Raw genomic sequence first — 16,182 nt, forward strand, 5'->3', positions numbered from 1 at the left:
AACAGCCAGAGGTTGTGGTCCACATTGGTACCAATGACTAAGGTAGGAAGAGGGAAGAGGGCCTGAAAACAGATTTTAGGGAGTTAGGAAGGAAATTAAAAAGCAAGACCCCCAAAGCAGTAATCTCAATTACTCCTGGTGCCACGTGCTAGTGGGAATAGGAGGATTGATTGATTGAACACGTAGCTGGAGAATTGGTGTTGGAGGGAGGGCATCAGGTTTCTGAGGCATTAGGACCGGTTCTGGGGGAGGTGAGACCTGTGCAAGATGAATGGGCTGCACCTTAACAGGAACGGAACTATAACATCCTCGCAGGGATATTTGCTAGTACTGTTGGGGAGGGTTTGAACTAGCTTGTCAGGGGGGCAGGAACCTGAGGGGTAGCTCAAATTGGAAGGATGTAAAGCTGGTAACAGGAGGTAGAAAAGTAGCAAGTGACATTCGAAGGCAGGCGAAACAAAGGCGAGCATCAACTAGGTTCAGAATGTAGAATGTCAAGAAGACTAGGTTAAGGGCACTCTACCCGAATGCATGCAGCATTCGCAACAAGGTAGATGACTTAAAGGCCCAAATAGAGGGAAGTGGGTATGATCTAATTGCCATAACAGAAAACTGGCTATAGGATGACCAAGACTGGGAACTGAATATTCAAGTATATTCGACATTTAGGAAGGACAGGCAAAAAGGAAAAGAAGGTGGTGGTGTACTGATAAGGGATGGGATCAGTGCATTATTAAGGGAGGATCTCGGATCAGAAGATCAAAATGGGGAATCTGTTTGGGTGGAGCTTAGAAACAGCAAGGAGCAGCAAACATTGGTAGTTGTTGTTTATAGGCCACCAAACAGTAGTGGTAGTGTGGGGCATGGCATTAATCAGATTAGAGAAGCATGTGACTTGGGTAACACAGTAGTCATGGGTAACTTCAACTGCATATGGACTGGGTAAACCTAAGCACTAATGCTGTTGAGAACGAGTTTCTGGAGTGTGTTAGAGATGGTTTTCTCGAGCAGTATGTTGAGGAACTGACTAAGGAACAGGCTATTTTAGATCTTCTGTTATGTAACGAGAAAGGGCTAATTAATAATCATCTTGTAAAAGAACCTTTAGGGATGTGTGACCATAATATGATTGAATTTTACATTATGTTTGAAAGTGAGGTCGTTCAATCTGAAGCCAGGGTATTAAATTTGAACAAAGGAAATTATGAAGGTATGAGGGGCAAATTGGCTGAAGTGGATTGGCAAAATACATTAAAAGGTACACAGGCAATGGATAGTCTTTAAAGAATCATTCCATAGTTTACAGCAACTATACATTCCTTCAAGGCACAAAAACCCCAAAAGTGAAGGCAGTCAACTGTGGATAACAAAGGAAGTTGAGGATTGTATAAGATTAAAAGAAAAGGCCTATAAAATTGCCAGAAATAGTAGTAAACCTGAGGATTGGGAGGATATTAAAATACAGCAAAGGAGGACAAAGAAACTGATAAAGGGAGAATAGAATATGGATGTAAGCTAGCAAAAAATATAAAGATGGACTGTAAAAGCTTCTACAGTTATGTAAAAAGGGAATATTTGGCTCAGACAAATGGCAGAGAAGCTAAATGGTTACTTTGTGTATGTCTTCACTGAGGAAGATACAGGAAATCTCCCAGAATTAGAGATCCAAGAGATTAGGGGTAATGAGGAATTGAAGGAAATTAGTATTAGTAAGAATGTTGTATTGGAGAAATTAATGGGACTGAAGGTTGATAATTCCCCAGGACCTGATATTCTACATGCCAGAGTGTTGTAAGAGGCAGCTATGGAGATAGTGGATGCATTGGTGATCATCTTCCAAAATTCCATAGATTCTGGAATGGTTCCTGCAGATCGGAAGGTTGCAAATGTCACCCACTATTTAAGAAGGGAGGGAGAGAGAAAGCCGGGATCTACCGACCTGGTAGCCTTATAGCAGTCATTGGGAAAATGCTAGCATCTGTTCTAAAGGATGTGATAAATGGACACTTGGTTAATAATTATCTGATTGGACACAATCAACATGGATTTATGAATGGGAAATCATGTTTGATGAACCTGTTGGAGTTTTTTGCGGATGTTAGAGATTTGATAAAGGGGAGTTAGTGGATGTGTTATACTTGGATTTTCAAAAGGCATTTGATAAAATCTGCCATGGGAGGTTGGTTAGCAAAATTAAAGCACATGGGATAGGAGGTAACATACAGGCATGGATTAAGGTTTGGTTAACAGGCAGAAAACAGAGTAGGAATAAACGGGTCATTCTCACGTTGGCAGGCTGTGACTAGTGGGGTACCGCAGGCTGCAGCTGTTCACAATATATATCAATAATTTGGATGTGGGGACCAAATGTATTTGCAAGTTTGAGGATGACACAAAACTAGGTGGGAGTGTATGTTGTGAGGAAGATGCAAAGTGGCTTCAAGGGGATTTGGAAAGACTTCGTGAGTGGGCAAGAACGTGGCAGATGGAATATAATGTAGAAAAATGAGGTTATCCACTTTGGTAGGAGGAACAGATGTGCAGAGTATTTCTTAAATGGTAAGAGATTAGAAAGTGTAGATGTACAAAGGGACCTGGGTGTGCTTGTCAATAAGTCACTGAACGCTAACCTGCAGGTGCAACAAGCAATTAAGGCGGCTAATGGTATGTTCGCCTTTACGGCAAGAGGATTTGAGTACAGGAGGAGTGAAGTTTTGCTTCAATTGTATAGAACCTTGGTTAGGCCGCGCCAGGAGCACTGTGTGCAGTTTTGGTCACCTTGCCTTAGGAAGGATATTATTGCCATAAAGGGAGTGCAACGAAGGTTCACCAGACTTCCTCCCTGGATGGAGGGACTGTCCTATGAAGAGAGATTGGGAAACTGGGCCTCTATTCTTTAGAGTTGCAAAGAATGAAAGGTGATCTCATTTTAACCTACAAAATACTTAAAGGGATAGACAGGGTAGATGCAGGTAAAATGTTTCCCCTGGTTGGGGAGTCTAGAACCAGCAGACACAATTTCAAAATAAGGGGGAAGCCACTTAGGACAGAGATGAGGAGAAATTTCTTCACTCAGAAGGTTGTGAATCTTTGGAATTCTCTACCCCAGAGGGCTGTGGAAGCTCAGTCATTGGGAATATTTAAAGCAGAGATTGACAGATTGCTAAATACAAATGACATAAGGGGACGTGAGGATAGTGTGGGAAAAAGGCATTGAAGTGGATGATCAGCCATGATCATATTGAATGGCGGAGCAGGCTCAATGGGCTAAATGGCTCACTCCTGTTCCTATGTTCAACATGGAGAAGCACTGATTTATCAGCCGAGGGGTGGTGGTAGGTGGTAATCAGCAGGAGGTTTCCTTGCCCATGTTGACCTGATTCCATGAGACTTCATGGGTTCCGGAGTCAATGTTGAGGACTCCCAGGGCAACTCCCTCCCGACTGGTATACCACTGTGCCGCCACCTCTGCTGGGTCTGTCCTGCTGGTGGGACAGGACATACCCAGGGGTGGTGCTGATGATGTCGGGGGCATTGTAAAGTATGATTCTGTGAGTATGACTGTGTCAGGCTATGGCTTGACTAGACTGTGGGACAGCTCTCCCAATTTTAGCACAAGCCCCTAGATGTTAGTAAGGAGGACTTTGCAGGGTCCTTGGGGCTGAGTTTGCAGTTTCTAGTCTTTTGTTGGTCCATCCAGTTTTATTCCATTTCTTGCACTTTGTAGCGGTTTGGTACAACTGAGTGGCTCGCTAGGCCATTTCAGAGGGCATTTAAGAGTTAACCACATTGCTGTGGGTCTGGAATCACATGTAGGCCAGACCAGGTAAGGACGGCAGATTTCCTTCCCTGAAGGACATTACTGAATTCATTAGGCAGCAATCCACAGTAGTATTTTGTGGTTTTAAATATTTTTGTGTATATATTAGTGTGGCAACACTGAAAAATAGCTTAAAAATAGGTGCTTAGAAGATTATCTTCAGAATTCTCCACTGCATGTCCCAACTATATGTTGAAGTTGAATCAATGTCTGATTTATACATTCCAGGTATGTTCAGTAATATTTGCTATGGAACAATCATAAGGTATTGATTTCTTTCATACTAATGTTTGAAGGTTCTGTGCACATATTGTATTTTGGATTGTAGCACATTTCCTCCAGGAAACCTGCTAAAAGCCAGAGACTGAGACTACTTTTATAGCAAGGGAGTGTCAGTCATTTGACTACAAAAGAAATGCTTTCAAATGGTCCTTAAGAATTTTATCTCTGCAGATAACAGGGAATACACAAATCTATATGAAAGTTATAGTTCAGCTGAAGTGCAGAGAAAGATCTTGCCAAAAATAGGTATGAGTAAATCAGAACACATGTGAATTAATTTGTTTAATGCAGTGTTTATTTTTTTCCCCTAGTGAAATTGATACGGTGTTCTCATCAACAGGCTGCTTAAATGGAAGCTTTCTTGCCTTAAGGTATAGTATGTAATTTTGAAATTTCTGACTACACAATTTTCTAAGTTGTAATTTTTAATATTCTGGAGCAGTAAAAAAGCATTAAAATGCCTACAGTGTTGAATGATCTAGTGGCAATAGTTTTACGCCAATGCCAAATTTCCTAGGTCATAAGAGGCACTGTCTTGGTATATTACTTGTCTTTGTTGTATGAATTTGTAACTGAAGTGATCTTTTTATTAAACAAAAACTTAGTAATGAAACTACCAAATAAGTGGCACCTCATTTTAATATATTTGGTTCTATAAATTAGTGTCCAATATCAAAAATGGGCAACATTTTGGTTTCATAGGAGTTTCATGCGACTAGGAAGCCAAGCAGCACTCGTTGATTTTAGATTTGGGACACCAGAACAATGCAGGTCTGTCTTCACGTTTTAAAAAAAAAGTGGAACTCCAAAAAGGCTTGATGCCTAGAGACCACTCAAAAGTAGATAAATCAAGGTACTTTTTGGTTCCAGCATCTCCAACAGACTCAACTTAAATTTGCAGCTCAAGAAGATTACAGCAGATATTTGAGTCTCAGAGGCCATTAACAAGAAGGTGTTCCATCACATTTAGGTAGAGCTTCCATACTTTCATGACATTGTGTGATCTCACTACTTGACGTATTTGGACTTTGTGGTATCTGAAAGTCTTGTTTTCCATCAGTGTTGATTGAAGCATGTTCCTTCACATAAGAGAGGAGTTAATTTAACTCTCACTAGTTTTGTCATTTGTAATAGTGAGTTGGCGACCAGCCAGCATGTTTTTCTAATCTCTGCCAAATATTAAGCACAAAAGTATGAATGTGACCTGTAGGTAGGCAGTTACCATAATAACACTCTTCTTTAGTTACCTTTTTGAGTATTAAATCCATGTTTCTGATTAGTAAATGGTTTTATATATTTCCAATGCTTTTTTATTTGAATACCTACATATGCTGTTTGTAAAAGAAATTCAGCTATTCTATAGTCATATGTAAAGATGGGTCACATTAGCAGGTATTTGCAATTTATATGTAAATGTGGTACAGTTTGAACATTATGCATTCAATTGACTGTTTTACATGAACATGGCAGCTTCTTTTATATTATTACTGGGGTAATGGAATGGGGCTCTTGGATTGTTGGCCCTTTTGTGTTTTTGTCTCTTGCTGACTATGTAGGTCTACATATGCTGTTCTAATTTAATGTTACTGATATTGATGCTGATATGGTCATCTGATGTCAATAGAGGAATTTCTCCTACTTCATCCTCATAGTGACAGTAACAATATTTTCTTCTGTCTGTACCATAAGCCAGTGTCTTTATCAATATCCCTCTGATGAATAGCTCTATCTAATGCTTATTGAGCAAATGTACCAATAAGATGCTTCTAGGAGAAACACTAGAAAAGTGCTTTTGTTGGATTTCTCAGGGTCTGTATACTGGATCCAGCTTGATGCTGAGCTATGTGATTTAATAGACCAATAACACACTGTGCCACTAGGGTTGGATGTTTTGGCCATGTTCAGCAGATGTACACAGCTAAGTCTACAGCCTTCCACTTGAGAGAAAAGAGTAAATGGGTGTCTACTGTTGCTATTGCAATCCAAATCAAAAATGTGAAGAAAATTAATGATAAAAATGCAAACTGTTTTACTGTATATGGGTTGTGTGCTACTCCACTTCCAGACCTTTCTGATTCTTGTTTGTTTTCTGTATTCAGTTTTTAAAAAACAGGTTAATTAGCCGTGCGCAAATCAATGTCTTTTCAAGTAAAAATTAAGTCAAAATGTTCATAATCAAACTCTTTAAACAGCAAAAAGTTTTAGAAGACACAAATCTAATGCTTCAATAAACATTTTTAACTATCCTCACCAAGTTTAATGTTATGAGAGTTGGCGTACATCCTATATTCTCCATCTCTCATAGAAGTTTGTTCAGCCATCTGTGGTTCGTGCATGAGATTGCTGCATTGCATGTCAGTGTTGACTGCCAGTATGTGATGGAAGTATTGACTGTGCCAAGCAAGGAATGCAAATGTGTCACGGCAGATTCGCAGTATGATATCATTGGTACTTCCTGGTTTTATTTTCAAATACCTTTTTCAGAGAATAAATATCAGATTTGTTCATGTTTTACCCTACTATCAGAAGCTTTAATTGTGACTTCCAATAATAGATAAAATGACCCCTTGAGTTATAAAACAAACTGTACAAAGGTATTTGTGGATGCATATTTCTTCCAACTTCCATCCTGCCTTTCTTCGAGGCAATAGAGAACCCTTCAAACACTCCAAGTGGGATTTTAATTCTTTGTGGTCAGACCACATTTGCTGGAATATCTTAAACCTTTTCCCAGGGCATATCCAGTTGATCATCCTTCTCCGTCTCCCTCAGTATTCTCAAGGTGGGCATTTTTAAATCATATTCTATCTATTTCAAATGCTTTCTCCCACTCCTATCAGAATGTCTGACTGAGTGGGCATTTGTGGAAGTGTAGTTGATTCATAATCAGAGTACTTGTTTCTACTCCTTGCAAATCAAACACTTCATGCCAAATCAGATCAATCAGGAAAGGTTCTCATTATGTTTCTAGGTCTTTTCTACTCTTTTTGGCTACCGTGTCGTAGATCGTTCTCCCAGGTAAAAACCTACTCTCTATGCTTTTGAGAGCTTCTTCAACCCTTGGTAACTAAGCCGGCATTCAGTAACATGCTCAGATAATGAACAAAACAACCTTCACATCAATTGTTATAGCAGCTGAAATTACCCTATGCCTCATTGAATTTCTCTTCTGTCTTCAATGCATCACAACACATACCCCATTTCAGGTTTAAACTATTAAGCAAGTTTATTTCACAAAAAATGAACAAGTGAATGAATTCCAGGCATATTTTCAGTGGAATTCCTTAACCAACTCTTGACAAAAATATTAAAAGGTAGCAATCTGAATGTTAATATGTTCTGTATGCACAGTGTTTCTTGTATTTCTTACCACTCCAGGAGCTGTGCGAGACTGAACTACATCACCTGGAAATTTTAAAGTGACTCCAATTTAACTAGGTTTTTAACAGTGATGTGATTAATAAAATTTGATAAACAACAAAACGTGCCCTGAAAAAAATAATTTTATAATCATGGAATGCTGTTAATAGATTTTTAAGCTAATTTTTAATTTTTAAATTTTCAGAATAGTGTAGCTTCTACCATCACCCCATGAGTATGTTCAAATCTTTAATTTTCTGTATGTTAAAATTGTGGTTTTATTTTACTGCTTTTTGCTTTTCTGTTTGTGTGTCTGTGAAAAGCCTTTAATGTGATTTGGCTGCTTGGATAGCCTGGTGACATCACTCCAAGTTAAATTGGACTATAGCTAGTTTATATTGTATGTTTAGTGACTGTATTAAGGGACCTCTGCAAACTAAAATAAGACAGAACTGCTTCATTTTCTATTACATCCCTGGCCTCAATACTGGAGATTTCTTTCTTTCACAAAGGATGTTGTGTGCTGAAATTATTTGTACAATGACAAATATTTGGTTTAGCAATAGGTCAAGCCAAGTAACTTGAGAGTTTCATACATTAGGTTCATCACGGTAATGTACACCATATAATTTTGTGGTCAACAGTAGACTAATGAGCAGTAAATCATGATTTGAGATATAGTAATTTTTAAAGTATATGTGTCATAATATTTAAACATATCTAAACTAATTGATAGCATTTTTGTTTCAGTAATGATGATCACTATAAAACTAGTTCCAAGTTCTCCGGGATTGATATGAATGCAGCTAGACTACTTTTTCACAGACTTATACAGTCTGACGATCCTCGGATTTCTCAACAGGTATTGTATTTTTATGTGTCTTCGTTTAATAGAATATAACCTTATATTCTGGCAGCAGATTAGCTGGGACCTTCCTTGAGAAAGTTAGAGCACTTTTTGCCCATCTGTCTTGATTTACATTTCATCAGTTTTGGTCAGATTACAAATGGTACACCCCACAGTAGAGGCGCATCTAATCTGAAGTGAGGGTGATGCAGTTGTTTTCCTTGGTTGAAAAAATGTGCATCTAATATAGCTGAATGTAACACTCAGTTGCACTGTTGAATCCTGTAGCTAACTCTTCTGTTCTCCTAGGTTGAAAATAGGTGTGGAAAGGGAGAGCCACTTAAGTAGAAGTACAGGACAATAAGTTTGGATTTACATTTCAAGTTTTTATACTCAATATCAGTTTTATATTGTACATTTCCCTTATAAGCTGACTATCCTAGCACAATACAAATGATTGGTCTGTTTCGGATAATGAATAGCAATGCATTCTCTCAGACATTTTGTATTGTACTAGCCTGAAGAATATGCATTTGAATAACCCTGTTTGATCTATTGAGGTTAAATATGCCCAATTCTAGATTCAGCTTTGGTTAGCTTTTAATATTGCTGTTGTAGTTACTCCTTTTAATTGCAGTATTCCCTAAAGAAAGCTTGTGTTTTCCCTAACTGAGCTCAGCATCTAAAGAAAGACAGGGAGGTTTGAAATTTTTTTTTAATCGTTCGTGGGATGTAGGCGTCGCTGGCTAGGCCAGCATTTATTGCCCATCCCTAATAATCCCTTGAGAAGGTGGTGGTGAGCTGATTTCTTAAACCGCTGCAGTCCTTGGGGTGTAGGTACATCAGCAGTGCTTTAGGAAGGGAGTTCCAGAATTTTGACCCAGCGACAGTGAAGGAGTAGTGATCTAGTTCCAAGTCAGAATGGTGTGTGGCTTGGAGGCGAACTGGCAGGTCGAGGTGTTGCCATGCATCTGCTGCCCTGGTCCTCCTTGGTGGTAGAGGTTGTGGGTTTGGGAGGTGCTGTCATAGGAGCGTTGGTGAGTTGCTGCAGTGCATCTTGTAGATGGTAGACACTGCTGCCACTGTGTATCGGTGGTGAAGGGAGTGAATGTTGAGGGTTGTGGATGAGGTGCCAATCAAGTGGGCTGCTTTGTCTTGGATGGTGTCGAGCTTCTTGAGTGTTGTTGGAGCTGCACCCATGCAGGCAAGTGGAGAGTATTCCATCACATTCCTGCCTAGTGCCTTTGTAGATGATGGACAGGCATTAGGGAGGCAGGAGGTGAGTTAGTCACTGCAGAATTCCCAGCCTCTGACCTGCTGTTGTTGCCACAGCATTTATGTGGCTGGTCAAGTTCAGTTTCTGGTCAGTGGTAACCCCAGGATGATAGTGGGAGATTCAGCGATGGTAATGCCATTAAACATCAAAGGGAAATGGTTAGATTCTCTCTTGTTGGAGATGGTCATTGACTGGCACTTGTGTGGCACAAATGTTACTTGCCACTTATCAGCACAAGCCTGGATATTGTCCTGGTCTTGCTGCAGTATCTGAGAAGTCTGAACATTGTGCAACCATCAGCGAACATCCCAACTTCTGACCTTATGATTGAAGGAAGGTCATTGATGAAACAGCTGAAGATGGTTAGGCCTAAGACACTACCTGAGGAACTCCTGCAGTGATGTCCTGAGACTGAAGTTGATGTAGATGATCTGCCATGATATCAAATGGCTGTGCAGGCTCAGGGGCCATATAGCTTACTTATGCTCCTGTGTCTTATGTGGCCAAAATGCCCAGATCTTTGCATCTACATTTGTTGACCTCACAAATTGCTCTTCCTCATTTCAGTTGTTAAGTGTATTCAGTATCCCTAAAGGATTGCCCATACTTAACTCATTTCACATTCTCATATTTGTAAGGTGCATTGTCAAAGCCAACAGAAACTAAGAATAATAAAGAAAAGAATTGGCAGGGGGAGAAATGCAAAATGGAGGACAATCCAGGAAAATCAGAGAATGCGTGATGTAAGGTGCAGTCAAGGACATATCGAAGCATTAAAAAAAACACCCATTCCAAACATAAAATCTTGCTTCTAGAGGCCTGATTCAGTGGGTGACCTACCCAGGACACTTTTAAAGCCACTTTTTAAGGGTGGGGTTGCACTGGAAACCTGCCCAAAGATAGAGGCTGGAATTTTACGGCTCCCCACCCCCCCCCCCCCCCCCTCAAGGAGCAGGCTGGTGGCGGGAGGAGCCATTCCCAATGCCTTCCTGCCTCTGCTGCAATTTTACGTGGGGCGGGGGTGAAAAACTGGCCACCCACCCCAGGCCAATGAAGGCCTTTAAGTGGCCAATTAACTGCCACTTAAGGGCCTCCTCCCACTGCGGATGGTATTCTACTGGACAGCAAAGGCCCAAAGAACCCCGCGAGGTAAAATCTGGCTCCCAGTGGCACTGCTGGGACTAAGCTGCCGGCTCCACTGATTGGCCGGCAGCTCTATTAGGCAGAACTTCCTGCCTCAAGGAGGTGGAAGTCCCGGCCACGGCCAATTAAGGGCCTGAGGAGCGAAACATTCCGGCATGGCTCCCCAGACTCGGCGGAGGCGGGCTTGCCGCCAACTTTTTATTGCTAGTTTTTTTTTATTTCCAAAATATACTTTATTCATAAAAATCTATATAAAAGAAAAATGCATTACCAAACAGTTTCAAACAGCACCAAGTCAAAAAATACAAACAGTGCAAAGGTGATCAGTTTCCTTCTATACAATCATGAGTTGCCTCACAACCCTTCCATTTCATTTGTCACACCATATACATTTTTCCATTTTACAGCAAACGAAAATTTTCCCAATACAGTTCGAGGGGTTTTCCATGGATCCAGCCCCTCCGTTCAGCTTGGTGGGGGGACCTTACACAGTGGTTTTTCCCCATTGAGCCTTTGCTGCGGCTGCCCCAAGCTTTAGTGCGTCCCTCAGCACGTAGTCCTGGACCTTGGAATGTGCCAGTTTGAAACATTCAGACGTGGACAACTCTTTGCGCTGGAAGACCAGCAAGTTTCGGGCAGACCAAAGGGCGTCTTTCACCGAATTGACAGTCCTCCAGCAGCAGTTGATGTTTATCTCGGTGTGCGACCCTGGGAACAGCCTGCAGAGCACAGACTGCTGTGTTACAGAGCTGCTTGGGATGAACCTTGACAAAAACCACTGCTTCTCTTTCCACACCTGCTTTGCAAAGATACTTTCCAGAAGGAAGTGGGCAACCGTCTCTTCCCCACCACAGCCACCATGAGGGCTTTGTGCGGAGAGGGTGAGACTTCGGGCGTGCAGGAAGGATCTGACGGGGAGGGCTCTTCTCCCCACCAGACAAGCTACATCTTGGTGCTTGTTTGAAAGTTCTGGTGATGAGGCATTCCGACAAATGACTTTGGCGGTCTGCTCGGAGAACCATCCGACAGGATCCACCGTCTCCTTTTCCCGTAGGGCCTTGAGGACATTCCGTGCATATCACTGCCTGATGGATTGGTGGTCAAAGGTGTTTTTCCACAGAAACTGCTCCACGAAGGATAGGTGGTACGGCACAGTCCAACTGGATGGAGTGTTCCGCGGCAATGTGACCAGGCCCATCCTTCGCAACACCGGGGACAGATAGAACCTCAGCACGTAGTGACACTTGGAGTTTGCGTACTGGAGGTCTACACACAACTTGATGCAGCTGCACACTAAGCTCATCATCAGGATGAGGGCGACTTTGGGTACATTTTTCCCGCCCTTTATCCGGAGGTTTGAACGTCATTTCCCTCCGGACCCAGTCCATTTTGGATCCCCAGATGAAGCGGAAAATGGCTCGTGTGACCGCCACAGCACAGGAGTGGGGTATGGGCCAGACCTGCGCCACGTACAGCAACAACGTGAGCGCCTCGCACCTGATGACCAGGTTCTTACCCACAATGGAGAGAGATCGCTGCTCCCACCAGGTTTTGGTGCACGCCCCGGCCCTTCCGAACCATATCCCCAGCACCTTCAGGTAGTCTGACCTGACTGTGAAGGGGACAAAGGATCAGTCAGCCCATTTCCCAAAGAACATGGCCTCGCTCTTGCCGTGGTTAACTTTCGCTCCCGAGGCCAGTTCGAACTGGTCACAAATGCTCATCAGTCTGTGCACAGACAGTGGATCCGAGCAGAAAAAGGCGACGTCATCCATGTACAGGGAGGTTTTAACCTGAGTGCCTCCACTGCCTGGGATTGTCACCCTTCTTATGCTCGCATCCTTCCTAATAGACTCAGCAAAGGGTTCAATACAGCAAACAAACAAGACAGAGGAGAGAGGTCAGTCCTATCTGACTCCAGATTGGATCGGGAAACTTGCCGATTCCCACCCATTGATTGAGATGGCGCTACTGATGTTTGTGTAGAGCAGCTTGATCCAATTGCAGATTCCCTCCCCAAACCCCATTTTGGAAAGCGTGTCCATCATGTAGGTGTGCGATATCCTGTCAAAAGCCTTCTCCTGGTCCAGGCTGATGAGGCAGGTGTGTCCACCCTCCTGTCCCGTACATAGGCGATCGTATCCCTGAGTAGCGCGAGACTGTCGGAGATCTTCCTGCCGGGTACAGTGCAGGTCTGATCAGGGTGAATCACCAACTCCAGAGCAGACTTGACTCGACTGGCTATGACTTTGGACAGAATCTTGTAGTCAACATTAAGCTGTAAGATGGGCCTGATTTCTGATTTCTGCCCTCTCCCCCCTTGTAGATGAGGGCGATGATGCCTTTCCTCATGGATTCTGACATGCTGCCGGCCAGGAGCATACTCTCGTATACTTCCAGCAGGTCCGAGCCGACCCAGTCTCACAGGGGCCGAATACAACTCAACCGGTAAGCCGTCGCTTCCGGGAGTTTTACTCGTCTCGAAGGACTCGACGGCCGTTGTCAGCTCGTCCAGAGTTAGCGGCTTGTCCAGTTTCTCCCTCGTGCTGTCATCTAAGACCTCTGTGATAGATGACAGGAAGGACTGGGAGGCTCTGCTGTCTGTGGGCTTCGCGTCATACAGCCCAGCATAAAAGGATTTGCTGATCCTTAGTATGTCATCTTTGAACAAGCAAAGAAACCCACAAATCCTTGCATGGTGAGGGACATACCTTTCTTCCTTTCAGACGCTACGTGCTCACTATGGTCAAATGTAGTTAGAAATGCTATGCAAATATTGTGGTAAAAATGTCCAGTTGAAGCTTTTGAGACATAAGAGCAGGAGTAGGCTGTTTAGCCCCTCCCGTCTGTTCTGCCATTCAGTGAAATCGTGGCTGATCTGTGATCTGCCTCCATATCCCTTAACACCTTTGGTTAACAAAAATCTATCTACCTCAGATTTAAAATTTAACAATTGAAGTAACATCAAATATTGTTTGCAGAAGAGCGTTCCAAACTTCTACATGCAAAGGATGGTAGAAGTGTTTCCTATTTTCACTCCTGAAAGGCCTGTCTCTAACTTTTAGATGAAGCCCCCCCCCCTCCTAGACACCCCAACCAGCAGAAATAGTTTCTCTTTATCAACCCTATGTTTCCCTTAATATCTTGAAAACTTCCATCAAATCACCTCTTAACCTTCTAAATACTCTAGAATACAAGTCTAGTTTGTGCAATCTCTCCTCGTAATTTAACCCTTCGAGTCCAGATATCATTCTGGTAAACCTATATTGCACTCCCTCTAAGGTCAATATATCCTTCCTAAAGCATGGTGCCAGAATTACAGGACTTTGTTTAGCTGTAGCATAACTTCTCCCCCCTTGTAATAGTAACCTCGTCCTCTAGTTATAAAGGACAGCATTGTTAGCCTCCTTGCTTATTTTTTGTACCAGTCCATTACATTGTAATGATCTATGAACATAGAGTGCTAAGTTTCTTTGGACCGCCACTGTTTCTAGCTTTCCACCATTTAGAAAATACCCTTTTTCTACCTTTTTAGGCCCAAAGTGAATGAGTTCATATTTGCCTAAATTGAAATCTTTTTGCCACAGTTTTGCCCATTTACTTAACTTATCAATATCTCTCTATAATTTTATGCTTCCATCGACAGTGCTTACAATATTGTGTATCTTTGTGTCATTGGCAACCTAGGATATGTGACTTTTTACTCCATCATCTAAGTCATGAATAAATAAAGAAGAAATAGCTGGAGTAGGCCATTTGACCTTTAAGCCTGCAGTGCCATTCAACAAGATCATGGCTGATCATCTACCTTCCTGCACTATCCCCATATCCCTTAATTCTCTTAGTACTGATAAACCTATTGGCCTCTGTCTTCAAAATGCTCAACAACTGAGCATCCACAGCTCTCTAGGGTGGAGAACTCCAAAGATTTCCAATCTTTAGAAGAAATTTCTCTTCTTCTGCATTCTAAATGGCCAACCCCTTATTCTAAGACTGAGAACCCCCCCCCACCGTGTCCTAGATTCCCCAGCTACGGGGAACATTTTCTCAGCATTCACCTTGCCAAGCCCCTTAAGAACTTTATATGCTTGAAATAAATCAGCTCTCATTCTTCTAAACTCCAGAGAATATAGGCCTAGTGAACTCAATCTCTCCTCATACGACAGTCCCCTAATCCCAGGAACCAGTCTAGTGAACCTTCATTGCACTCCCTCTAGGGTATGTATGTCCTTCCATAAGTAAGTAGACCAAAGTTGCATACCATTCTCCAGGTGTGGCCTCACCAATGCCCTGTGTAATTGTCGTAAGACTTTTTTATTCTTATAGTCCAATTCTTTTGTAATAAAAACTAACCTGCCATTTGGCTTCCAATTGCTTGTACCACCATGATATGTTTATGATTCATGTACAAGGTCATCCAGGTCCCTCTGAAGGCAAATATTTTCCAGTCTCTCACCATTCAGATTTTTTTTAATTTTTCTTAGATAACCACACTTTGTCACATTCATAGAAACATAGAAAATAGGAGCAGGAGTAGGCCATTCAACCTTTCGAGCCTGCTCCGCCATTTGTTATGATCATTGCTGATCGTCCAACTCAGAAGCCTGTTCCGGCTTTCACCCCATACCGTTTGATGCCTTTAGACCCAAGAGCTATATCTAACTCCTTTTTGAAAACATAGTGTTTTGGCCTCAACTTCTTTCTGTAGTAGCAAATTCCACAGGCTCACCATTCTCTGGGTGAAGACATTTCTCCTCATCTCAGTCCTGAAAGGTTTACCCCGTATCCTTAGACTATGACCCCTGGTTCTGGACTCCCCCACCATCCGGAACATCCTTCCTGCATCTACCCTGTCAAGTCCTGTTAGAATTTTATAGGTTTCTATGAGATCCCCCTCACTCTTCTGAACTCCAGCGAATATAATCCTAACCGACTCAATCTCTCCTCATGCGTCAGTCCCGCCATCCCAGGAATCAGCCTGGTAAACCTTTGCTGCACTCCCTCTACAGCAAGAACATCCTTCCTCAGATAAGTAAACCAAAACTGCACACAATATTCCAGGTGTGACCTCACCAAGGCCCTGTATAATTGCAGCAAGACATCCTTGCTCCTGTACTCGAATCCTCTCGCTATGAAGGCCAACATACCATTTGTCTTCTTAACTGCCTGTTGCACCTGCATGCTTACCTTCAGCGACTGGTGTACGAGAACACCCTGGTCTTGCTGCATATTCCCCTCTCTCAGTTTATAGCCGTTCAGATAATAATCTGCCTTCCTGTTTTTGCTACCAAAGTGGATAACCTCACATTTATCCACATTATACTGCATCTGCCATGCATTAGCCCACTCACTCAACTTGTCCAAATCACCCTGAAGCCTCTCTGCATCCTCCTCACAACTCACTCTCCCCAGTTTTGTGTCATCTGCTCCCACCCATTTTTGTGTCATTCAGTT

General features: G+C 42.4%; 1 protein-coding gene across 4 annotated transcripts in view; it reads left to right on the forward strand.

The window, feature by feature from the left end:
• Positions 1 to 16,182, forward strand: part of herc4 (HECT and RLD domain containing E3 ubiquitin protein ligase 4) — a 170,956-nt gene that overhangs the window by 84,683 nt on the left and 70,091 nt on the right. For all 4 annotated transcript variants that reach the window (XR_010977042.1, XM_068052414.1, XM_068052416.1 and 1 more), the window contains exons 11-12: positions 4,414 to 4,473; positions 8,213 to 8,324. Coding sequence is in view for 3 of the 4 variants with exons in the window: in XM_068052414.1 (XP_067908515.1) it covers positions 4,414 to 4,473; positions 8,213 to 8,324 (172 nt within the window). In the remaining variant the exon portion in view is untranslated. The remainder of the gene's footprint in view (positions 1 to 4,413; positions 4,474 to 8,212; positions 8,325 to 16,182) is intronic.

Source organism: Heterodontus francisci, chromosome 20 (genome assembly GCF_036365525.1).
Source record: "Heterodontus francisci isolate sHetFra1 chromosome 20, sHetFra1.hap1, whole genome shotgun sequence".
In the NCBI taxonomy this organism is placed as follows: domain Eukaryota; kingdom Metazoa; phylum Chordata; class Chondrichthyes; order Heterodontiformes; family Heterodontidae; genus Heterodontus; species Heterodontus francisci.